Source organism: Anopheles coluzzii, chromosome 2 (genome assembly GCF_943734685.1).
Source record: "Anopheles coluzzii chromosome 2, AcolN3, whole genome shotgun sequence".
NCBI lineage: Eukaryota > Metazoa > Arthropoda > Insecta > Diptera > Culicidae > Anopheles > Anopheles coluzzii.
The window spans coordinates 50,993,855-51,020,932 of NC_064670.1; the positions used below are offsets into that span (position 1 = coordinate 50,993,855).

The following is a 27,078-nucleotide window of genomic DNA, read 5'->3' on the forward strand; positions in this document are numbered from 1 at the left end:
TACGGATCTTCTCCCTCAGCCAGCTATCTGTTCAAGCTTTAATCGCACCACTTTGGATGGTGAAATAGAAAAGATCCTCCCCCATCACAACCACATTCCCTCGTCCAACGTACCCTTAAAATAATCCCCAAAGGAGCCGGGCCCAAAGGATAACGTCACTTTCCCGTAACCCGCTAAGGGGTGCAGGCCAAACACTGGGAAGGTATAAAATAAAACCAAATCTTCCCGGCTTGGGGAGGCCCCCCAGCGAGCAAAAGTTTTCCTTACGCAAACTCCACCCCCCCCCTCCCCTTCGGGACCGGGCTGGAAAACAGGCGAGAAAAGGATTCCTTAACGATATAAATTATTCATGCTGCAGACATGTTTGGAGAACAAACAATTTCCACACCCAGCAGCATCAAGATAAGGGGGCCGTCAGATAGCAAACGCAAAATGGTGGAGTAGACACACGCGCGCGCGTCAGGGATGCTGGGGCGGTTCGGCGCAAGGTGGAGGGAAGCTGCCCGGAGGGAAATGAAACTTTGTCGCTCTTCCTACTTCAGTTGATGGGAGTGTGTTTGTGCTGCTCCGTTTACTCAGCTGGCAAACTTCACTATGTTTGTGTGCCTTCTCTATGTGTGTGTGTGTGTTTGTGGATGTCTTGATGGAGGGAAAACAGCGAAAACTTTTCAATCCCGTCTTGTGCGCCAGGAACACGCCGAGTGCGGGAATCCTTGTCAGAAAGTTTATCTTATTCACTCCGCTCACTGCTCCTTGAGCACATCTTGAGCCCCAGCTCTAGCTCATGTCATTTCGGTTGAATTATTTCACTCGCGAGGGTGTCCTTTTTGGACCTGTACGCGCATGCCAGCGTTGTGTGTGTTGGTGTCGGTGCTTTGTTGGGCGAGAACTGGCGGGAATAAAATGTTACCCATTACATAAAAGAACCCTCTTTTTTCATCTATCAGCATCAGCCCCTGCAAAGGAGGACGCATCAGTCGCATCTTCGCCTTTACCTTCAATGCTACTGCTCACCCTATCTCCCTGGTTCCGGTGGATCGGTATCGCAGCATCGGGGATACCGATCCGATCCAGACAGCCAGCATCTAGATAGGAAAGGGCAACGCTACGATACGCGCATGCCCCACAAACCGTGTTGTGGTAGTTGTTTGGCACGCACGCAGTTGCGCAAAAAATCTATCCACCAGCCGCTTCCCTTCTTCTTCTTCCCAGCCTCATCCACCGTCGTGGTCCAGGCAGATGGGTGATTTATTTCCCTTCGCCCGTTTCGCGGGCGTCGTTCGATGGAAGTCGAAGGGGAAAAGATGAATCTATCTCTGGCTGCCATTTTGTTGGCCGTAGTTTCAACAGCAACAAAGTATTGCTACGTTGTGCAGCGTTTATCCGAGAGTGGTGCTGCAAGAGCATGCCCGATTTCCTTCAGAACTGAAAACAATCACTCGCGAGACCCTTCTCAAAAAAACGGCTTCGTGCCGAGAGAGGGAACTCTTTCACCGTCGCTTGATGGACGTAAATCAGCTTCCATTAGTGAGAAATTTTCCCTTTTTGATTGATACGCTTTCACGGGCCCGCGCAAAAAGCGAACCCTACCGCGGGTTCAGCGTGCCACCGCCGACTACCTCGAACGAAACCCGGCGGGCGGTAGTCATAAGTTTTGGCTACCGAAAACCTTGACGCCATTCGTGAACACCCATTGCTGCCACACCCAATCCGAGGAGAATAGGGAAGGGACTTGGTAGGAAGCGGTGGAATTTCATCCCGCCGAGGAAAACTTCTACAGCTACGGTAGCTACCGAAGCGTAGCATTCCAAAACAGCCATACCTTCCGAAGCTTTCAGGGGAGAACTCAGAGTCAGCTTCATCAGCCGAGATGGCAAAAACAAAGAGAAAATCAAAATCCATCGCCATCCGGCAGAAATAATAGACAAAAAACGGACATAGAGCAAAGGCAGCAGCTGTTGCCCGCTTCCTTCTCCTTCGTTTCACGAATTGAAATAACACGACCGAAGACGAAGAGGAGAAGGAGGAGGAGAGGAGCCCCCCCCCCCCCTCAAAAACAGACGTCTTGGAAACGTCAAAATTCTTGACATACCATTTTTACCGCGTTCGTTACGTGCGCTTGTACTGCTTCGTGTGACGAACAACACAACTGCCGCGCGTCACCGCCACCGGGCCTGCTGCCCAGTGGCATTTCATTAATGAAATTCGCTGCCACGGGCGAATAGATTCACCGGACTCGGACCCTCAGTTCTCCCCTTCTCCGCTGTTCCGTAATGGCCCATCGGGTGCTATTGCTTGTTCCACGCAACGTCAGTCATGCCACAGTCAGTGACTGTGCAGCTGATTTTTTTGGGGGTACAAGGCGTCGGTTTTCATTTCTTTTTTTTTGGCTTTGCTGCTCCAAATACGATGCAGGGTCTCCAACGCTCTGCCGGACTTTTCAAACGAAGATTGGAAAAATGGCCCCACGTGGGTCGCCCCTACTGGAAATTGGGCTATCGACTCGAGACTCGTTTGTTTCGTGGTCCGTGGTCGGCCCGGACCTCCAACAACAATGGGTTTGCACTCCCCGCGGTCCTGTCCCCGGTCGGGGCAGGAAATTCATCACCTTCATAATTTATGTCCATCTTTTGCCGCTGCCACCCTAGTGAGAGAAGCAGTGTACAGTGTGTGTGTGTGTGTGTGTGTGTGTGTGTGTGTGTGTGTGTGTGTGCGTGTGCGGGTGGACGCTAGAACAGGCACATTATAAATTTGGTTTCGACTTTAATGGATTGTTGGATGTGTTTTGCTTTCTTGCGTTTGACGCACAACGAACGGGAACTTGCTTGCTGGTGGTGGTTGTGAATTTAAGCCGTCGTGGTAAAAGCATAAAGGTAAGGGTGGGAGGAGTGAGATTTCGGGGAAAATTTGTTTGCATTGTTACACTTGATGGAAACATTTTCATGAAATATTAAACGTTTTCATTTGTAATAACGTTTAGACCAAGTTGCATGTTAGAATGGCCCTGATTGATGGATACTGAGTGAACAAGGGCTAAAAACAAGCCAAAGAATCTGGTTTTAATTGCGAAAAATAATATGTTTTCATGATGTTAAATATGTTTCAAATACGCTACAACCATCAGTACAACGCAGTAAGAGTATGCTTCACATATTTCAGATTAATAATGCAAAGGAAAGTGCAACTGCAACCACCGTACGATCGGTACGTGTACGCATCGCATCGATGAGTGCAATATTTTTCAAATCAAAAAGAGGCGTGACAATTGCATCGTCCATTGGACCGCGGTAGCATGTCCACCGCTGCCAACTGCCCACCAGCGGTCCCCTGCCAGTCGTCCCGATCGGAACCGATCGTGTTCCAGGCGATCGATTGCCACGGTGTGTGCGTGTTACTTTATACGTTTTACTTCTGTTTTTATCGCGTGTTTTCTTTCGCGCTCTTCCTTTAATTTGTTTTTGTTGGCAGACTTTTTGCGTTTGCGAAATTTGCACCGAGCATCGAGGAGGACGGAAGGACAGCAGATCGGTGTGCTTTCCTGAACGGCTTGTTACACATTTTCCCAGGCAAGGCAAGGGGCAATGGCAAGCGAGCTGTTGCAGCATGCCTGGTTGTGGTTTACACTCCCATTGCAATGTGACATTATTCTGTGCAGGGAATCCCACACAAAGTACTCAAGGCACCATAAGTATGCTTGCGCCGGTACACCGTGATCCTGTGTGCCGCTTGTCTCCCTTGTTCCCTTGTTTGTTTGTTGCCTGTCTGTCTGTGCCTTCTTTGCCTCCTGCCTGGTTCTTCTCCATTCCGCTCGGTGGCTTATTATTATTGGCCTGCCCGTTCACCTGGAGCTGGATGAGCATCGTATTCGATTATGTGTGAGAGCTCTTCGCCTTGCCTCTTCTGGGACGCCACCGAGAGTGCACCAAGTGGAATGAAATAAGGCAGAACAGGGCACTTCACGCAACGAAGAAAGCAAGTACAGGTCAGCAGGGACGAGGGCCTATATGGGAAGAGCGAACTTTGCAAGCGTTAAGCAGGATTTCCGGAAGACTTTTTGGTCTTTTGATTGAATTCCGAGGCAAATCGGATTATCGTTAGCCGCCAACAAACCACCAGTGGAGTGGAATGGTGCGGATTAGATTGTCATTCAATTTTGTCCCATAATCAGCAGCACCCCACGGGTGCTGCGGTGGCATCACGGAACGGTGTGCCGGCCAGAACCTTCCGGCACGATCCAGCCAAAAATGTGTCCTTCAAACATATTTCCAATGACAAACAAAAAGTTGGTCGTTGTGGTTGCGTTCTATTTAATTTCCGCAATTTTGCCATCGCAGCTCAGCCGGGGTCGTTGTGGGTCGCTCGGATCGGATTAGCTGCGACCTCGTTCGACTCTGGAACAACACCCGTTTCGGTAGCACACCGGCGTACCGTGGTGAGGAGCGGTGGGCTTTCCAGCTTTCGAGGCCACTTCCATAGAATGAATATCCCGGGGAAGCTCTATGCCTTGCACCAAAGCAGAAACACACACACACTCTGACACGATTGGTCCGTATTGCTGGCGGTCGTGTTCCTTATTTGTCTTGGCTTCGTAATTTCTTGGCAATTTATTGAGAGCTCACGTACCGGCGAAGATAGTTTCCAGCGAATAGACCGGGCGAAAAGCTATTCCGCACACACGGTACAAGGAAGCGCGGGCCAACCCGGTGGTTTTGTATTGGAAAAAGTTTCACTTCGCCTTTTCCATAAGTAAAACCTTCGGGTTGGCGCTACAGAACGTGTACCGAACGTCGTGGGAGTTTTGGTACGAGTGAAGGTGGATAGTAAAATTAATAAGGTGCGTGGCTTGAGGTTATGGCCTCATTCTGCCTGTCGGTTGCCTGGTTGAAACAATAACAATCGTTGTTCATATAAAAATCACCTATAATCTAATAAATTGATAAAGAGCAACGAGCAGACGACGACGACAACGACGTGCGCGATCATGAGCAAGGACGGGAGGACGGTGGAGAGTACAGAAACGAACCAGGAGATGGCACGATGGCAAAAACAACCACGACGACGACGTCTATATTGGCTTTATCCAAATCGTTCCGCTGCACATAAAGGAAGCGTCGGGGGCGAAGCGGGATTTGGGCGGTTGGGTAGGGTTGGTTGGTGCTCAGGGCGCCTATTTAGTGGGCCATTTCGGGTGCTGCTAGCATACAGCAGAGAAAGAAGGGTTGAGTCTCATTCCACCGTACCGGCGGAAAAGGTAACATCGGTTGATACAAATTCCATTACCTTAGTTGGATTTTGTGCGAACGACCACGAGCTCGAAGCGCTTCCCTGGTGTCTGCCTGCCGGTGTAGTGGGGACTGGTGTCGCTAGTCGCTGCTGTTGATGTTATTATGGTAGTAATTTAACCACATTTGCCACCACCACCACCGTCCCGCCCTGTGAGCGCTTTGTGCAAGAGTACAAGAAACGGGAGACTTTGCCTCGTACTCCAATCAACCCAAAAGGAGAACGGTATGCTTTTCTGCTTGATGATTTTTTCCTGCTTCTTCTTTTTTACATCCCTATATCGCTTTTTCTATCCCCATTCATAACGAATATCTTGCCCCGGCACAGGCACACACTGCATCGTTACGCCGAGCTATCGCGAATTTATGATACACAAAGTGTAATTTTATTATAACCATTTGTTTCTAGTCACGACGAGGCAGGGCGAGTCTTTCCGTAGACAATGAACCTATGTTCCAATGTGGGTTTGTGTGTGTGTTTTTGCGCGTTGTGTGCATACGAAAACAAATCTATAACTAGCAACAGCAGCACCAGCAGCAGCTTCACCACCATATGGTTGTAGTTGTCACGTAGTAAAACGTTTCATATTGCTCGTTTTTAGCGGCCGCTTAATTCCTTTCTCTTTTATACTTAGCTTATGAATATCGATAGGAATTGTAATATTGATTTCACGAAATGGAAGTGTAAAATTGTTGTTTTTTTTAAACACAGTTTTCAAAACCCCAACATTTATATGAGCGTTTCTTGTACTTCACAAGCTGCCATTTCTCTCATTCGCTGCGACGATGAGCATTTGGACTATCGTCAACGCCATGGCCATCGAATTGGCACGATTGTCTCCGCAAGATGTACTTGGGTGACGTACGGGACAGCCATACATAACCAGCATAAGCAATATTCAATTTCCAGGAACTCACTGGAAGGCTTGCAATCGAACCTTCGTCTTCTAGCCCCAACGTGTGCCAATCGTACTGACCGGCCATTGAATGTTGGTCTTACACCGAACAGGAACATACTCCAACAGTGGATGGGGTGAGTGTATAGGGGCACCTTTTCACCTCCCAGCCCCCCCTCGGGCACTCTGTTTCGTCCTACTGAGAGTGACATTGATTTATGCTGGTGGTACGGTGCGTTGGAGGCATTATAGCTATGTTTGTCCTCTCCTTCTGTTTCTCTCTTTTTTATCTCTCTCTCTCTCTCTCTCTCTTTCTCTCTCTCTTTCTCTCTATCTTTCTCTCTTTGTCTCTCGCTCTTTAACAACTGATTCCTAAGTTATTTCTCTCTTTACGTAGTAGTATCAAACGAAAACCTCATTTTTTCAGCCCTGCCAAACATTGATTTTTCCTCTTCCACCCGCAATGCGTGTTAAAAAAAAAACAAAAAAAAAAAAAGAAGAAGACCGGCTGTTCCTGCTGGATGTGCAATATTATGCTGCTGCCACCACACACAGTATCACTTCGAGGCACTGCCGATAGGGATGCTTTGCGAAAGGGAAGGGGTTTGGTAAGGTGAGCTCTCAGATGCTTCTGCGCACAAGAGCAACAAGATCCCGTGGTGCCATTAGCCAGGAAGAGGACAAGCAAGAGATGTGCATGTGCCGGGTGGGGCGAACGCAGAGACGCAGCAAGTGAAAACGATGAGGTGTGAAAGAAACTTTGAAAAGTTGAAAACAAAAACGGAAAACAAGGAGACGGGGGGAGGCAACCAAACTACAGCACAGAACGGACTGAAATTGAAAATGCGAGAGAATCTGCATGGGGGAAAAGAATGAAACTGACCCTCGCTTGCCGGCGGGCCATGGGGGTTGGCCACGGTCGACGCGGTAGTTAAATTATGGTGTTAAAATATATGTTACATAAAAGTTTATAAATTTCCGTAAAGCCCAGACAAAAGCATCACCCAATAGCCGGTGGGTGAATGGGTCCATGGTTTCGCTGCTGTGCGCTTTGTTTCGTTCGTTTCGCGGTTCCACAACTCCACGGGCAGTGGGGCAGTGTTTCCGTCCGGCATCTGCATGCAACATGGACCGTCGGTGGGGTGGGTAAGCTTAGAATAAAATTCCCTCCCGGTAGAGCGAATGACAACACCGTTGCGCCGCATCGTCTCCAGTCCGTTCCGGCGCAAATGAACCAGTGGTTCCAAGAGCGTTTGCTACAACCACCCGAAGGAACCATATTTCACCACGAAATCCTCGAGTGGCGAGTTTTAAATGCGAATAATGCTCGTACCATTCATCTTGAACCCACCCTCCCCCCTCCCTCCCCTCAAACGACAAAATGCCGTCCAAAAAGGGCAACAACCACGAGCCCGAAAGCTGACAACTATATTAGCGCTACAGCGATGCGAGGAAGTTCTCTCTCCCGAAAGGAATGATCGCTGGAAATCGCCTTCAAACCCTCCTTCGTTTTGCCATTTCATTCCAGCGAGCTGGTCGACCATGCTGGTGCGTTTGGACTTAGGATCTAATTTATTGGTTCCAACGGTATGGTGTGGTTGCGCCGCACCATCGTATCGAAGGTGCCGATGTTGATGGTTGCACATTGCACAGCCGGTACGGTACCGGCACCAGGCCCGCTGACAGTGCTGCGATTTGCCAGCACGATCTCCCGAACGGTGCGGCGAGAGTCACCAAAATGCTAATTGGAATGTATCGCGTTTCAATTTCACTGGAAATTTGTACTCCCGCAAAAACGACCCCTCCACATAGCGCGGACCCGAAACTTCCGCGCGAAGGATGTGTGTGTGTGTTTGATTTTCGGGGAAAAGGGTAAACACCCCGAACCGTCTCTCACGATTTTGTTGCGCCTTCGATGGTCAATTTTATGTTCGAAAATTAATTAAATTACTTTTCGGATCCACACCGAGCGTCCTGTATCGAGAGGCATTTTTCCTCGTTTGCTGCGGCTGATCGGATGATCCGCATCCAGCAACATGAATGGGGAGGGCTGGGGCAAGCAAACAGCAAACCAACCGTGAGATCGAAGGTGATCTTGGATTGAAGATCTTGCGCGGATCTTCCGCCCCTGCCCGCAACGGGTTGGTACGGTTGCTCGCAGACGAGGTCGTTTCGGGCGTATTTAACCTCACTACCTACACTACAAACGCTTATTTTCTGCGCTCGTTTTAAACCCGTGTTCGACACAATTAAAACCACATAAAAACCTTGTCCCCAAACGGCTGCTGCTGCTGCTGCTACGACCCCCTCGTAATGGGGTAAGCATTATCGAACAAGCTAATGAATTCTTCGAATTTGTAAGGCAGAAACCGGGAATGAGAATGCATGCCACGGACTTAGCTCCCCCAGGCTTGTGCTTATTCGCGAAAGCAAGTGTTTCTTCTAGGTATAGAGATGTCAAGCCCCGTGGATCGCTTCCAGCCGATGCAGAGGGAAAGAACACTGACGAAGCACAACGATACGGTAGAAAATTGTTTCTTCGACCTTGGTGTGGTGTAGTCTTACGTCAGTTTGGTTACGCTTTGGTAAGGTTTGGCGATTGCTATGCTAATAACTTTGCCCAAACTGACTATAAACATGTCTGCCCGCTCTTCGTCGTCGTCCGTCATCGAATCAGGCCCGGGCTCTTCCTGGAGCAGTACATTCGCGAAACAACTCACTCAACAGGGCCTCGAGTCGAGAACGCAACCTTCCTTTTGTGTTTTGTTTTTATAGTAATCGTGCTTTTTGTTGTTAAATTTGAAGCAATGTAACATCGTTTGCTCTACCATTAGAATAGTCCACCGGCTGCACCGATGTCTCTACACTGGTCTACCTGTGCCGGCAGGCCAGCGCGGTATGATGAGCAAAAACTGATTTATCGATAAATTTTATAACCCAATAATTAACATCATTAACATAACGGACCCACTGCACGGGACTGGAGCGGAACCGTCGCCCATCGTACCATTGCCCCGCTGGCCATCGTTCATTTGCTGGATATTGCAGCAGAACGGAGCGAGGATGATGAGGTGAGTTCAAGACCTCGCCCGGTGCCGTGCAATCAACAGTAAAGCAAACCACGCGCACCAGCGTGCTGCCGACCTTGCGACCTCTTTGACTGTTGGTGCTGCTCCTCCTGCCGCAGCTACGGCGGAAGTCTGATGACCCCCCAAGCATAGCATGTCCCTTCGTTTCGTTTCGAGCGGCTCATTTCACTTTCCTCGCACAAATGCGTTCCTAATAAAGCAGTATTTATTCAGGCGATGCTACACTACGTAGGCACATTCGTTGTAATATGTAAATGAATTCCGAGAAGCAGTGAATCTTGGCTCACGTTTCTTTCGTACGGAAATAGCGTTCCAAGCTTGAGGTAATGGTAACAAAAAGTTTTCCTTCCACTGTACGAAACTGTTTTCGGGGGAATTGCGCATTCGAAATCAGGCCAACGTCAAGTAGAATCAATTACTTTTTCAGGGTGTTGATTTTTTTACTGGAGAAAGTTTTCCCCCAAAACGTTTGTGACCAGTTTTGTGCGAAAAGCGGAGGGAAACGGTTTGCATTAGAATGCCGTTTAGCGTTTCAAGTTCATACCAATGTTTGTGATAAATTCTTTGTTAGAGAACGGTTGTAGTTTGCTCGGTTCTTTTTTGTAGAATATGTTGCTTTCTTAAACTTCCATCGAACACCGGTAGTCGTACAGAAGGCTTTGGTGTCTCAAACAAAACCAGCAAGCTACCTTTGATAAGCCACCACCAAGCAACGTTAATGCAGCAAAAGCCGTACCTATCCCTAACCTAATCTGCTCACTGTATTCCGTCATCCGTGACGAAGATAGATCCGCGGCAGGTTAAAGTCGTGCGGTTCACCGAAGGCATCATAGGCAGCTTGTTAACGCTGGCGACCCAAAGCCCTAGCAGGAAGATCGGAAGACGAACCTCGGGAGCTATCCATCTTGCATTCCCGGTGTCTGCCCGGCATTCGGATGAAATCGTGATTATCTCAATGTCATTCGAGGGCTCATTCATGCCACACACTACACATGGCGGTTGACAGACTGAATGACTGACTGACTGACTGGCTGGCTGGCTGGCTTGCTGTGTGTTTGGCTGTGTGACTGACTGGGCTGACGTTTGTGCTTGACTTCTATCGTTTGCCATTCTGGCCCACGGTTCGGTGTGGCCTTCTCGCAGGAAGGGGTGACGCCAAATCGCCCATCGCCTTCAAACTGACGCCCGGTGTTCGCGTTCTGCGGTCGATGGGGAAGGTGGGAGGCATTATTGTTTAACCATATAATTTATGCACTTTTGTACAATTATTAACCATCACGAGAAGCACCGTGCGACATGAGCCACGGTGTCTAATGAACGCATGATGTATACACCCTGCGCAGGAGGGGGGCTTTGGAACTCGAAAACACGACTAATTTACGATCGTGCCGATTTAATCGAGCTTGTAATAGATTGAATTAAGCAGATCCTCAGCTGCTCGTGCCACCGTTGGCTCACTGTTGTGACTACGGAGCACTGAGGGTTCCCTTGCGGGATGTGCGAACGTGGAGATTACCGATCACGTACCGACGGCATCATCTTACTGCATCATCATCCGTCTAGCGTCAACCGCGCTCGGGGTGGATGAAAAAAGCTGACGTCGAGCATGCTGAAATGAACTCTGGCAGAACCCCCGGGAAAGAAGTTGGGCGCCACCGGTACATCACTATCACTGGCAGTGCTGGTGCAAGAACCGGTTTTACCGATTGTCTCAAACCCGGCGTTTACCATAAGGATCTACTGCGGGTGAAGTGAACAGGGTACAGTGAGAATGAGCGCGAAGTTCACGATGAACTGGCACACCTGCGCAAGATTTCAAGTGTATCATAATATACCGCACGATATGGCCTTGGTCACATCTGGAAAGAACGACGGGAGGGGAGAGGGCGGTCAATGAATCACATTGAGATATGTCACCAGAGTGTTTATAGCTGGTGCTTGGCTCTCCTGACGTGAAGCAAGTTTGCTGCACTGAAAACAGGGCACATTCCAGCGGTGGAGTTCCGATAGGACAGGATAATAATGTTCGAACGCCATCCCATGCTCACGCCAAACCAACACAGACATTTGCGAATTTTTTCCGGCGGTCAGTAGACGTTTAGCATATATTTATCATCATATTGACGGATGGTAGGAAAACCAAACGCTCAAGCACGGCTCGGGTCGAGCGATTTGTGCGCTTGCTAGCCTCGAGGCTAAGGGCAGTTTGGAAACAATGTACAACAGGCCCAGCAGTACAGGGTGTACACTGCCAGCTCTACCATAGCAAAGGATACGAATCGGCCAACGCTGAAGGGAGGCTTGTGGCAGCAGTATTGGCCATGTTGTACAAGGTTTGAAAATTACCTCCAATTTACCGTAATCAGTTCCGCTCGCGCTTGCTTCGACGATTTGTTCACCGGCCACCCTTCTTTGCCTTTTTTTTTTGTTCACTGTGTGGCCCCCGGAGATCATTGGAAGGTTCTTTCAAAACGTTACCCTGCTGGAACGGTGTCAGATATCAAATCAGACACCAATATTCATCCGGCGCGGTGGACCCCGCGGTCTATTTAGTGTGACGTGGTCTTCACGAGTCAGCGGATGCGCACGTACCCCTCCGTTTGGATGTCAATTAAAAACAAACAAAACCATGCACCCGAACAATTATTGGATAATTGTGCACTTCCAACTGTGCAGGAGCGGCGACGTGCCGACACGGTCGCGCATTAGTTTTTGGAGGTTTCTTCCTCGTGAGAGCACACTACTAGACCGAGCAGTGCTTCCGGGCCGCCGGTGAGTGTGTGTTTGAGAATCACATTGAGGCAAATCAGCGCCACATTACCGTGGCCCACCAGGGGACTCGGGAGAGGGTAGCCGGTTATATGGTAATGGCCGCCGATGATGATTCCCTAAGTGGCCACGAGAAGCTGCAGGGCGTGCACATTTTGGCACAGTTTGCTAATTAAAGCTTCATCCACTAGCAATATCTTGGGGTAGCCTTCTGGTAGAATGCCGGCCCTGCTAGCCGGCTGCATCCCGCTGTGCTCGGTTGGCTGCTCGGGAACGGACCCGGAACCTGCTACTCGAACGGAAGCTTTTAACCACCCGTCGACGTCGTCGACCGGTCGTGTTGCGTGCAGTCTACGCGGGAGTACGGGGAGCGCTGCACCCTCCACCCAGAACAGGGTTCGGTAGGAGACGATTCTGATGCCGTCGTTTGCTGCTGCTCATGGGCCCGATGAGAAATTAATTTAAATTAGTCAATAAACTGAAGAAAAGTAACAACGCTCTCCCGCCCTGCAGTCCCCGGCATTGTCACCCAACCATCATATTTCTGCGTTTCTTCAGCTTGAGAAACAAATGAAGCTGGGCTTGTGGGACGGGTGACTCGGCCGCACTACGATCCTGAGAACCAATCTTCGGGAACTCTATACCACACCATTCGGATGGCGCCCCGCAGAGCGTGGGTACTGTTGAGGTTTGCTGATGCGTCGTTTGCAAGGCATTCGTCGTTCTTGGGATCCCGGGAAGGCATCGGTATCCCGAGCGCTTGCTCCAACCAACAATGACGCAGCCGTTGTGGACGATACTAATATTGCATGAATCATGGTTTATTGTACGCGAACGGACAAGCCCTAGCAGTTCTTTTTCTCTTTCATTTTTGTTGCGCAGCCTCGTTTGGTGTGTGTCTTATGTTTTCGACATTCCCGTGCCGTGGGTATGTTTTGGGAACCCGTGATTCGGTGAAATGTTGTCACTCACCTGCGCGATGGACGTAGCTCTACCACCCGTACCAGCGTTGCGTCCCGGGCGTGCCGTAGAATGGCACCGGTCGGTGCATGAACATATAAATATAATTCTTTTCGTTTTATTAGAGCCTTCGTAGGGGCTCACCGTTGGTGGATCATTTATGAGAACGAAATTGAGCAAGGGTGAACATGGGTGAACATGTATAAGCAGAAAAGATTAACTGACCTGAATGCATATCCAGAATATTTAGTTGCATATAAATATTTTTATTTGTTATAATTCAGCGCAATTTTAATACGTATTGCATTGCTGTGGCAAAAGCTTGAAACGTAATCGATCTTTTTACATATTAGAATAAGTTTTACTACAATTTATAATTGGTTTTTTGTTTTTTTTTTCTGTTGGATTTTATCAAAAATGTTAAAAGGAAATTACATTTTTCATATGATTTATTACTAAATTTGATCAATTTCATACTGTTACTTGCTACGACATCATACCATTTCATACGACATTTGATTCAATTGTAGTAGATTATACATGCTCTGCGGCGGAAATCACTCAACCATAGTATCGGCCATTTATTTTGCCTCTAATGGTGATCATCGTGCGTATAGAACCTCAACCCATAGTTAGGCGACAAAAAATGACCTTCACAAAACACATTCAACCGGTTTTGTTGCACTATACTTCCGCTCCAGAATGAAAGCTCCCCATTAATCGGAGGTTGTTCAACGTTGTTTTAACAACGTGTCACCCACCTTCGCTGGACCGCGCGCGCTTAGCTTTTCCTTTGTGGGTCACTGAATTACCGTACATGTTCTTCAGAGTCCCATTTCGCTTCCGCAGAGGGAAAACAAATGCCTGTGCTCGGTAAAAGATACATCTAACGCACTTCTTCTAGTTCGTGGACGTGGAGAGACACACGATAATTACTCTTGTGCCTTTTGTGTATGTCAGAAACTCAAGTGGAGACATGTACAACATGCCGTCAAGGTGGCTTTTTTCATTTTGTATTTCGATTGCTTTTCCCTAGCTTTCTATCGCGGAAAGTACAATGCCCTCTGCTTTTGAACGGCTGTGGGTTTCGCTTTTCTGTTGCCAAGCTTTTCGGCATTTTTCGCCACCATCGTTTGGTGGGGCCCAGTGATGCTATTCACAATTATTAAGTGAAGATCTATGTAACTGATAAGATGGGGTCCTACAGACCCTGTCGAGTATGGTCGAGAGGACAAGAAGCGGGTTGCTGGCCGTACAATCTTCGTGTCTTTTACACTGTGTGGTACAAAAACTACCCCGTTTGCTCTAAATGTCCATGTCGGGCATCTTGTTGACCAGGACACAGATGTTGTCGATGTGTGGCGGAACAGAAACGGTGATAGAAAGAGAACAGACGAGCATGGGCAAAACTGTTTGTCTAGTTCTGAAAAATTCTGTAACCCCTCGGTAATGTATGACGCTTTCTTTTGGTTTGTTCAGTGTCGCTTTGAAAAAAAAGATCAAAACTCATGCTTTTAAAATTTCAGATTGAAATATCGTAGAGCAACAGCCTAATAATTCTTTGTTAAACACATAAAAACACATTTATCATACTTCCGATCGATGCTTTACGTCTCCTCTACCGGCCAACACTGTCTGGGGTGTCGGGGCAACACGCAGCGTTCATGCGAAGGGCACGATGCTACATCGGGTTTTCTTTGTTAGGGTCAAAACAACCTGCCACAGAGCTACCATTAGCACGAGCAGGTGTAAATGCTGAGCAGCGCATTAGACCCCATAGGCAGACCAACCGGGCAGCTGCACAATTGTCTGGCAGCAACGGCTACCTAGCACCAAAGAGAAAGGTTAGCTCGCTTACTTCGGCCTACTGCGCTTACTTCCCGCTTCCGACGACAGGAAAGAGCTGCAAAATTATTTAATTGCCGCAACTAATTCATCATTCTACAATAAAAAAATATATCCCGCTACACTCACGGTTGGTCCAAAAGATCAAAAAGCGGTTGGTTTACACAATTGGTTGGGGGCCCCGGACGGTAGTCGAATGGACAATTTGCAATCGAACAGCAGAATGCTTGTTTTAAATTGTTATTTGATTTGAATACGCAAATTCCCCTGTGCGCGGGAACGTGGATCCTCCGAAAAGTTGGGCCGCCGACATGCCGCGGCTAGTAAACATGATTGTCAATTGTGTGTTTTGCGCGGTGCTCCGGAATGCCCTTCGGTAAGGGTGGGCGCTACTGGGGCGAAAAATTACCGTGGCTCCTTCCCGACGCAAGCCCAGTTCACAATCGTTACCAAGCAAAGAAGAGTGATCGTTCGGCTGCGATAAGCGGATCTCGTAAGATCTTCCTACCGAGTTTTCGTTGCGTGTGCTGCGATGGCGCAACATACCATAAAGAAAAGCAGCAGAGAGACACAAAAAATAAGGTTTCAAGATCCCTCGAGCCAGCTCTTTGCATAGCGCCACGGCTTATTATCGTGGGTACGCATTCGCATTCTGGAGACCAGCTTTACCGAAACCGCAGCGCAAAAGCCATCGAAAAGCCGAATGGCTGCACCGTAGCAGCAGTGAAATAAATTAAATCACTTCCTTATTTATTTCGGATCTAAACTAATTAAATCGAACAACATACAGAAACAACCTGTCCAATCGTTCGACCCGCTTCACCGTATTGGAGACTGTTCCTATTCGAGAGGATCGTTCCCAGACACTAGCTGGTTACGGCGGCACTCGCAACATTCAGGGTAGAAACTGTTTCTTCTTGTGCAGATTGCACCGTGGCCATCATGGTCACTGGGATCATCGTTAGATTGTTCGCTGTTTTTTTTGTGCTACTCTGCACGTGTATTTGGGCGTTCATCCAATGATGCATTTTGGAGTGTCTGGGAAAAAGGGCTCGATCAGAAAGGATGCTGCACTCTGGGTTAACGCAACTTGCACGTAAGTCGAGATCCTTCCGAGAGCTTGGGAAAGCAGCAACCCTACAATTTTGCTTCCCAGCGTCAAGCTCGATCGATGGGTCGTCCCGGTCGTTCGATGGTGCCTTTGATTGATCTCTCGATCTACGGCACGGCAATTAAAACTGGGGCGCCCCCTATTTCCAGTTTGGGATGGGGGATTAATTTCAAAGTTACGGAACGTTTAGCATGAACATCGATCGACGTCTGGCGCAGGAACAGGATTCTCCAACCAATACTAACAAACTTTTAAGGGCTGTGCATGAAAATTCAAATTATTCATAAATTCAAACCATATAAAGTTTTTTTCAGTACTAGAATTGAACATAATTTACACTGTTTTAGACTTTTATCAATATTTAATATAACTCCAAGGGTATCAACTGCCAACCACTATACTCATAGGATCATCGAATTGATTTATTCGATTTTGATAATGTTTCTCACACATGCTGGGCTTGTGTCTGCCCATCCTACTGACCAAACCCATCAGCAGCAGCCAGCTTGCTATTCGGGTTACGGGGCTCACGTCCGGTATGGGAATATCGATTGCTTCAGCTTCTGCTACGTCGACTGTCGGTTCGCACAAACGTGAGGACGAAATGTAATTTTAAAGCTCATTCGTGCAGCAACACAAAAAACGCGCTGCAAAATAATCGATGAAACAAGCAGGAACAATAATCGGACAACACGCCTCCTCACCGAAAGCGCCTTTGCTGGGTTGCGAAATGAACCATTAAGTAAAAGCCAAACCGTTGTGCCGGGCAAGCTGTCGCATGGGATGAAAGCAAAAGTGCAATACTGCATAGGCGTACACGCCTGTCTCGCTGAGTGTCGATGGATCTCGAGGGAAAAAGTGGGTTTAACCTCGTTAAAATTGAAATCGGTATCGGTGCATGCTGGAAAAGCTATTCAGGACAAAAAGTGATACAGGGGACGGGATATTATTTTTACTTGTTCGTTATATATATAGTACTGAATATTGCGTTGAAGAATTTGTTGAAGAATTTGGTTTGATTGATACCAAAATCATTAGACCAAATTTTAATATCACGGATTGGAACTGCTCCATATGTTCCGATTTAATCCGCCGATGCTCAGAGAGATATTGATCAATCCAATTAGCAGCAGTACAAACAAAACACTTGTCACCATCATCAGCTCGATTCGACGAGCATTTAGCGTCTGCGTTTGTTCAAAGGAAGGAAAGAGTAAAATGAACATAAATTCTTTGCAAGGAATATAAAAGCAACAACGAACAAACCAACAAAAAAAACCCAACGAAGCTATCATCATGATATGACCAACAATCAAGATCATCCGATCAAGCGCCTGCCATTCGACGGGTAGGCACATTGGCTTCTGTTGTTTTGGCCCGTCTCACGCCATCATACGCGATGAGCGATCAGACGAGTCAAAATAACACCACCACAAACGAGATCCGCACACCTTGCCGCGCGTTCACCCGGCCGAAGGACTTTGGAACGGAAAACGAGATGCAAAAATTATCTTGTCGTTCTGATGATACTCATCGATATTGCTACTTACAATTAAAAATTATCATAAATATAGCGTGTTTATGAATCGCACACTGCACATCGGTCGTCTTCGTTTCCGTTTACTTTCGATGCATGCTCTCAATCGTAAGATTGTGCTGCTCAAATGAAACAGATGAATTTGTTACTTTACCACCCGAAACAATTCACCAGGGGTGTGAATTCTGCTGATTGTCACCTTGTGGTTTCCTCGGTTGCATTCCAGGTTCGGTCAGTTTTGGTCGATGTTGTTTCGATCTTGCATCATATCGGCAAAGAGTGGGAGATAACATTTCTTGATTGACACGCGATACGGCGAAAGTTTGCCGTGTGAATGTGTGAAATATTTGCCAAAAAAAAAAAGCCTCGATACAACCAAGCACCGTCGTATTCTTTACGATCGTGTAAATGTTTGGAAGATGTTCGTGTGAACAGTGTGTTTTCATGGCAACTTTGTAGTGAGAAAGAAACAAGAAATGGGAGGGCATGTACGATAATGAAACTGTCAATACTTACGCTAACCAGTCTTCGTTTCGGTTTGATCAGTGGACGATTCTGGCCGTTCATTTTGTAGTAAAGTCCGCAGGCATTGCACAGATAGTGGCCAGTGCCGTCCCGTCGCCACAGCGGCGTCGACGTTGCACCACAGTTGACACACTCTCGTCCCTCTGTAGTTGTTAAAGCGTTGAAGAGAAGCAAGAGAAAAATGTTAAATTCATATTGCTAAATATTCACACTTTTATTATTAGTTCAATTAGTTACAGCACAAATGTGCATGAAATGTTAGTAAAATGTTATCAATGACTTTATGCATGTTATACAGTTAGTTTGATATAAGAAGGTTGGCAATTTCTAAGCAACGGGTTAGATTCACGCAAACGCTGCTCATGTCTATTGAAATTAATTAAATTAGTTCGGCAGCAACATTAATTTCAATTTGACGTTGATAAATTGGGGAATGAAATCACGAAACTCGGAGACAGTTTGTGGTAGTCCGCAGAACGGTGCAGGAGCCGAAGCCGATCGGCCAGGGCATGGGAAGGGAAAACAGAGGTAACAACAAACATAGCCCACGATTGGGCCTAGAAAATATGTCTCCCAAAACATTCCGTCGTCCCGGCCCTGTGCGGGAAGGGACGGAAATAGAAGGCGCTTGCGACATCGACAATGAATGAGAGGTATATTCAAAGCCAAAAGCAAGCGGTGGGAGAGAAACGACAAAAACGCAACGAAAACGGGGCATCATTTTTTATGCTGCCCGTACTAGACGACAAGGACGAACCACGGAGGCACTTGGGTCGTGCTTTGTAGCATCTTGTGGTGATACACACACAAACACATACACGCGCAAAGGGGAACTCGATCGATCGGGAAACATTTTTCCCACAACCCCGTACCGGTGCAGCGCCTCAGATAGAGGAGAACGATTGAGGACAGGCGGGGAGCGTTGGTTAGTCACCGGATTGTGTGTGAGCTGTGCTGCCCACTATCAAATATTAGTTAACCGTTTAACAAGTTATGGAATAAATTAGTCTCGATTTCGCTTTCGACATTTCGACACACTCGCGACAGAACACGTCGATTGTGTGGAATGGGTATGGGTGTTGGGAGGCAGTTCGGTCGCCGGTTGATTCGCTTAGCTTCCGCGATTCTCCTCAGCAAGCTTTCCAACCTGGCAGGGCAGAGTTTGGGGGAGAAAGGGGAGGGCCTTCCAAAGCCCGATCATTCTTATTCCCGGTGCGCCGGACTGGCTCGGGTTGCGGAGGGATGGAGAGATAATTTTATTCAGAGAGAACAACATTTTTATTTCGATATTTATGTGATTTTCTTTGGTGTCGCGAGCTGCAAAGCATGGGGTATAGCTGGTGGGGCAGAAATCGCACCCCAGTTGGGCTTTAAGTATCTTGTTCTTGTTAATTTTTATAAGACATTGTTTGTTTCTGCCTGGGGTCCCCTATTCAATGGGCCCGGCATGGTAGCCAGTTAGACGGGCCAGGAGAATCTATTAAGAAAAATGTTATTTCCTTGATCATCGGCTACCCTGTTCGGGCATTGTGACCGTGGTGGCAGAGTGTTTGTTTAGTTTGGCTTTCACTGGTAACATTTTTTTTTAATTTATTAAGTTTAGCTCCCGTTACGAGCAGCAACAGTGAGCGAGACGGGCAGATTTTGGCAGAACTGAGCAGCCGGGCAGAAGTTGGTCAGTTTTGTTTTCATCAATTCTTTGAGTTTAGTTTTTTTACAAAGCAAATAATATTGAATGGGTGAGCTCTCGGATCCTCTCACGAGGATACGTCACAGAGTGGTGATGATCCGTACGCGCCATTCTAGGCATCATTAAACACGATCGTATCTGGGAAGGGAAGAGAACGGAAATCAAATCGATTCCTTCTAATAATCATCATCCATAACATCATAATCACAGGTATTTGCCATATTTCATTCTGGTTGATGTGAAGGAAGACAAGGTTCGTTACCGACCGCTTGGTATAGCTTCCCAGTCGTGGTGGGAAACCAACTCAATGGCGAAACCGAAACCTTTCCCGGGACAACTTCCCCATTAGGCGATGCTCATGGGAACTAATTGGATCCCGTGACTTGGCTGTAACCTTAATAAATCGCATCGATTCAAAACTGGTGTAGGATTAGAGCTTGCGAATGGTGTAATATCAGGTGCAGAATAGGAGATTCCTAGAATAACGTTTAATCCAGCGCGGTTCCGTTAGCGCGAGGTGAAGAACGTTTTTTTTCTTTCTCTTTAAAATCCACCTAATTTCCACCATTTCCATTAACCCTTCCGCAATATTTTTTTTTCCATCCCATGGTCAATCTGGACTAATAGTGTGAGTAAACCATTCTTAAGTCCATAATGTTAAGCATCATTAGCTCCGATGAGTCTTCTGTCGCCTGCAGACACAGCATCCTTTCAGAAATGACTTCGAAATGGATGTCCCCTATGGCCAATTTGCTGTCGAATTATTGGTCCGTTCCGTTGTCACCGAAACAGGAAAAAAGCCGTAAAACGTACTGTGTTATTCAATTCGACGAAACCTGTTAACCTTGCTGGAATTTTCTAAACGTGGCACATTTGCACTTGTCCAACAGACAATGCTTGTGGGAGGGAATACATAGCAAATAATCAATCACAACTGTTTTTTTTTTCATCAAACTTTATCCAAAAAGCAGGTGTTAGTTTAACAGAAACTGATAGTATATTATTTTCAAAATGAATCTGGCTTAGCTAAACGGCAAGAAATACCCCTTCTATCCGTAAATTGCCCTTGTATACACTGTGAATGGCTTATGGGATCGCTTTGGATACGACGATATCCAATTATAACGATAGGATATGAAACTATGGGACCGTGGAGATAGAAATACGAGAACGCCGAGTGTGGTGTGATGATCGTCATTTTTCACTCCATTCTTCGAGCGATCCAACCGGAGGCGTACATATTTTCGGTAGCGATGATATAAATTAAAAAATTTATTCATTTATATTTCGAGAAGCTTTCTCATCGTTCCTCCAGCACATCTTCTGCCGATGCTTTCTTTCATTTCCCGTTCTCGATCCGTTTGTTTTATCCCATTTTGGCTGCTGGCATTTGTTGTTGTTGTGCTCGCTTCTGTTTCCGAGAAAAAATAAACCACCAACGCCACCAGCACGGCTGACCGCAGGGCCGCATTGGGACAAACCATCTAACCCAATGTCCCCGGGGGCCAGACGGTGGCAGTTTGGTTCGGATGGTTCAGTTTGTTTACCCATCCCAGTCCAATGTGCCCAGCGCCAGTGGCGAGGAAGTAATCACCGAAAAAAAGCCAAACCAAGACAAAACGCTCAACCAAACAACCTCCGGGACCCGACGGGAGACACCAAGTGGACCGTACCCTTCCTCGCAGACCCGCTGGTGACCGATAATAAATCAGTTACTTAATGATCGTTCCTAAATAAATCGCTGCCATCGTAGCCACCGTGTCGGTTGCGCCTAGCTTGGTACGGGCAGCAGAAGGCTCCCGAAAAAGGAAGCCAGGAGTTGCACGAAACGCACGATCGAAATGGCGAGAGGATCGTTGTCGTTGCCGCTATAGTACCCGTGTCTTGGACAGCGTTTAACCCGTGTGGCGTAGGATTACGGCGTTGGATACGCTGTTATCCAAATCCAACAGGCTTGTACGCCTGTACGGAGTAAAGAATTGTCGTCGCGTACGAGTCCTTCGTTCGATGCAAGGGCTGAAGATTGTTTCGCCAGCGCTACGATGATCGCGAAGATGGCGAAGACGTCAGAACAGGGAGAGAACGAAGGAACCGTCCGATTGACTAATGTTTTGTTTAACTCGTATAAACAATGTGTTGAGGACAAGTTACAGGTATTTAAACATTCTTTGCTTCCTTTCCCATCTTTCGATCGTTTTTTTTTTCTCTACTTGGTTATTCCAGGTGGGATAATCGTCCGTTTGTGGAGTGTAACATCGGTGACTAAATTGACTCTGTAAATTCTCTGGATGTGGGAACAAAAGTAGGAGTCAATAAAAAAATTGCTTGCAGTATGTGGATATTTGCTTTTGCAATATGTTGAGTGTGAGAAAATTGCTCCAAAAATTCTTACCATGTTAGCAAATTTTGCAGGTAAATAAGATTGATTAGCTCTTGCATTTTTAACACCAAGCAAAAATAAATATCATTATATTATCTATACTCATTATAAATAGCATTCCATGGAAATCAAACACTAATGAAGCTATGAACAGTACGCTAACTCGAAGGTTGTTAGCACGCGCATACGTCCATGGCAGTGAATCGCTATAATGTTATGCAAAATTCTTAATTACTTCTACTTCACTGCAACCGGAACTGTCGATGGCTGCTAGACGCCGACACGCGTGCAGAGGCATTCTAGAATTAATTAATGTTAATGCTCTGCTAATCGTCGATCGATGCACTCTGGGTCGCTGAGAAACAACAGCACAATTATGCAACGGGCACACTGGTACACTTGAAATTATTTTGGAAGGTTTCACACATACGGTGGTTTCATTGTTTCGAGGTTAAGCTAAATTTGGCATGGCTGAATTTTCGTGTTTGTTATCGCAGGCGGATATAAATATTGTTATACTGCTATGATCCATTTAAGCCGAATTTTTGAAGTCATGTTTTGACTCAAATCGAATTGAGTGCATGTTTTCCCTATGAACATTTAATATGATCGAGCATAAGAAACGAATGCTTGATAGCCAGCAATCTTTCAAAATGAATTACGAAAATGGTTTAATCTGAAAATAGACAAAGGACTACAGTAACACTGATATGGAAGTGGCTTTTTTCTTTGTCTGCAAGCAATCCCCGTTGCAGTAAGACATAGACACGCTGTGTAGTGGTGAAACACAATATCAAACAACATCAACATATTATTACCAAACACAAAAGTTACGAAAACAAAATCAGTATAACAACGTAATGGGTAACTTAAAGAAAATGTAACACATAACAACAACTGGCTAAAATCGAACAAAGGTATAGAAAATTTCCCACCGGTTGCAAATGCGGTCCGAACCGTAAACATGTTTTGGGCGAGGTCATTCTAGAGCTATCGACAGAGGGTGAGAGCGCCAGGGCAGAGTCAGGTAGAATCAGGTGTCACCACGAATTGCACTGAAGTAGCACCGACTAGGCGGATCAATAGGAGTGTTGCACACGAAACTGGAAGCTTTGTCTGCGCGTAACATATTTTTTCCGTGAAGTACTTTGGTAAAATTTATTGCGTAATAAATTTAACCTTTTTTTTGTTGCTGCTGTTGTGTGGCTACACTTGAGAAAAAGAGTTTTCTCACTCCTTGTTTTGTGTGTGTGTTTTTGCTTCGTTGTCCTTTAGTCTTTTCCATCCTACCTGTTGTTATCTTTTTTGCCTTTTTACATCCTTCCATAAGATGTGTATTGCGTTTTAGCGTATAACGGTGCCAAGACAGCATAAGGTGTACTGTATGGTATACTCCCACGACAAAATTGGTACGTTCAACAGCACTCACACACACTCACACACATACGTTCCATGCTGGCCATTGTGTGTGCACTGGAAGATCGTCTGCGCAATGGCATCTAAACCAATTTCGTTTTGGACCAGAAACAGGAGTTTACACCGACTGGTCGTGATTTAAGCTCGAATTTACCCAACAACTCGGTGGTGATCGTAAACAAGCGATCATCTGTTGCTGACAAAAAGGAACGAACTGCACTAACAAGCACGGTTGGCAATTTCATGGTTAAGGACCATGCACCTTGGCTGAAACACAACGAACGAAAGCAATTGAGCACACCAAACACACGAACGAGACGGCAAATGCTCAAACATCCAACGCAGGGAAGAGGATGTAACACAAAACTATCCTCTCGATCGAGCCACGGTTGCTACGCTGACACGCAGTTCCCAAAAAAGGCTCTAATGCTGGGCTAAAGGTAAGCACGCTCAGGGATCGACATTTCAAAACTCCGAAAAACGACAAACGACAGCACAGAATTCCGAAAACTGTCACGCCGGGGAAAATATATGGATTTTAGGAATCCGACTTCTCCCGCCGCCTGGCTCTGCGTTCTTCAAGTCCCATTCGTTCACCTTGCCCAGATGACACACCGTCCGTGTCCTGAAGGATGGTCGTGACGCAGTATAGGTAGAGGATCGGGAGGATGCAAGAATGCCTCAATCTCGGGCCCATGGCGATAACTAGGTAGAAGTAGTTCAACACCACTTCTGGCACCAAAACTCTGAACCTTTGTGTATATGTTTGGTAGATTTATGTTGCCTTTGAGTGTTGGTTTTTTTTTGTTTTTGTATGTTGGTTGTTAGAAGATTGTGTGGCTACCTTTTGCTTTCCACTGCAACCGTAAGCCTCTCACCGGTTGGTTTCGACTCAGGTGGCTAATTGGATTGCGTTTGGAAGCAACGTCATCGGAATTGTAAGGCGCCAACGGAAATAATTTTGTTTTGGTGCTTCCGATAGCGTGTAAGTCAAATTTTTCGTTTAATCACGCGTTGCTACGCTTTTCGCATACTTTTCCCAACGAACGGTGCACATTCCACGGCTATCAGCTTTCATGTTTTCAAGCATGTTTTCCTACGCCCCTGAAAAATGTCACGTCTGGTGTCATACTCCCCACACTATCCCACGGCTCTTGTCTCCGGTGCATGATTCAATATGATCCCATCGTAAGTGGCTTTTTAATTAACTTTCCATCCAGGGAGGAACAAAACAGCTCCGTGGAAAAGCGTTCTCGAACGGAAAGCAAAATCGAAAACAATAACGCTAACATGTTTTCGTCTCGATCCACCAGCTCCTTAATCAAATATGCACTCCAGATTCGAGAGTGCCCCATGCGCCTCTATTGTTTACAGCCCCGGTTACTTCGATGATGCTTCGGCACCGTGCTCCTCGCACACACTCTCATACACACTAACGCTGTATGCATTTATATGACATCATTTTCCGAGACACGCTTACTCGCATGCCGAGGGTATGCGCGAACAAAGCGAAACGGTTGCACGCTGCAATGCATCGATTTTTTTTTCTGCTGCTGCTGCTGCTGCACTGCTTCCTTCTACACCCATCAGGGCAGGCGCATATCGCTAGAAAACAAAAGCGCTACATGTGTTAAACGAATCGTGCATCACTTCCGCCCACCGGTCGCCCAAAGCGGCGCTCGATCTGGCCCTGCGCCCTTGCCACCGCGCACGCTGGAACTCGATTCCGAACTGAACTGTTTTTCAACAATTAACTTCGTGTTCAAGTTTGAATTTCCTATTATGAATGTGTGAACGTGCCACGGTGCAGTGATGACGGCGCTGGTCTTAACCGTGAAAATGCACGGCCCGCCCTTCAGTTAGCTCATCTCCTCTCCCACCCCGCTAGGCACCGATGCTTTCGCATGATTGACCCTCCACCGGGGAGTAAACGCACCAACAGGCCGGGGAGCGAGTGCGCGGGGAGATTCGCCAATAGAGCATTGAGATTTAATTTATGGTTGTGAGAGAGTTGCCACCTCTCCAGCAGCCCAACCCATCCAAACCAGACAGCCAGCCCAGGCACCTGCGTTAGCGTCTTGGTGGTCCTCTATCGCCCCGTTTTTTTTTTCAAGTGCGTTGTTTTGCTACACTGATTTAAGTTCAGTTTAAGCTGTAGGTTAGATGAATAGCCGCGCGGATAGATGTGGTAGAAATATCTATATAGTTCCTTTCCACCTCACCGCACAGTGCGCAAGGTGTGTGAGGTGCGCTGTGCCCCGGTTTGCGGTCTCTCAGCTTAATTTATGCGAACGCTTCAATTGCTACAATCATGAGTGCACGTTGTTTCTAATACTTCAGAGCGCGTGTGTGTTCTCTGTATCTCTCTTGCACTCTCTGTGTCTCTCTTTCTCTTTGTTACTCGTCACCGTTTCGTATCGCTTCAGTTTCGAGGAAGACGCTACGAAGGCACTTCAGTCACCAGCAACCGAACCAAAGTGCAATTGAGCAGCAAACTCGAGAACTAACCGCACCACCGTGTGCCGTACACGATGGGTCGCAAGTACTTTGTAAACTTTGGCAGGCAGAGGTTGCTACAGCTACAAACGGGCTGTTTTGGGGTGCAACCGGTCGGAACCGGCCCTGCGTTTACGCCGAGGGCGTTCTACCCTGCCGCGGTGATTTAAGGTCTTTCGGTGGTCTTTTTACACTGGCCCTAGCACGGTTCGTGCCGCACACTACGCTTCACGTAACAGATCGAACACGATGGATGCGTTTTTCCGGTGCAATAGCTTTGCAGCCGGAGAGCGTCTGCTGTAGGAATGATTCCGGTTTTGGGTTACATTGCACATGCCTGCTACCTTTCCAGTTCCTGGCATGTGACTCACGGCATCTTGGGAAGGGTGACCTAACGCATAAAACTCCCCATTTTTTTCCCCCTACACCCCTATGAATTCTTTTGATTGTAACGTTACGTCTTAAACTGACACGGTTTGGAGAATTATTCGCTCAAAATGATTTGCATTGCACGGTCAAACGACTTCAGCAGCGAATGACTGCAGCTGCAGTAATCGTAAGCTGTCAGTTAACCTGCATAGGGTGTAAAATTATTGGGCCAAAGTGGTCATTCTTTCTGTGCCATCATTCTTCATGGAGGTGTAATTATAAAATCACATAAATCTACTTTATTTCTGCCGAATGCGCTGCAAAAGGCTTTGCCTTTTGCATGCTGATTAACATTCGACAATCGCTTCAGGCAAACAGGGGAGCAGTTGTTTCAAAAGAAAGAAAAGGAGACCAAAAGGGTGCGAGAGACAGAGAGATGTTGTAGCTTTTCTGGGTACATATTGGCATCGAACTGTATTCCTAGACCGTAAAACATATGGCAGATGGTTCAAAATTCGTGTCAGTGAAAGTCGTTACGTTCTACACTGGAATACAGTAGTTCTCACAGCTTTCATCCTACAGTAACCGATTCACGGTTGTGTACTTCGCTTCTCTACTAGCTGAAGATACTGTAAACAGGCTCCAGCTTACACTTCAGTTTGTTTTTCTTTCTACTCCGAGCCCAGCATGATAGTGATCACCGTACCAAGACA

At 46.9% G+C, this 27,078-nt stretch overlaps 1 protein-coding gene across 2 annotated transcripts in view; it reads right to left on the reverse strand.

The window, feature by feature from the left end:
• The window catches only part of LOC120949191 (GATA-binding factor C), a 96,430-nt gene that overhangs the window by 14,820 nt on the left and 54,532 nt on the right, over positions 1–27,078 (reverse strand). For both annotated transcript variants that reach the window (XM_040366288.2, XM_040366287.2), the window contains exon 4: positions 18,006–18,157. In XM_040366288.2, the coding sequence (XP_040222222.2) occupies positions 18,006–18,157 (152 nt within the window). The remainder of the gene's footprint in view (positions 1–18,005; positions 18,158–27,078) is intronic.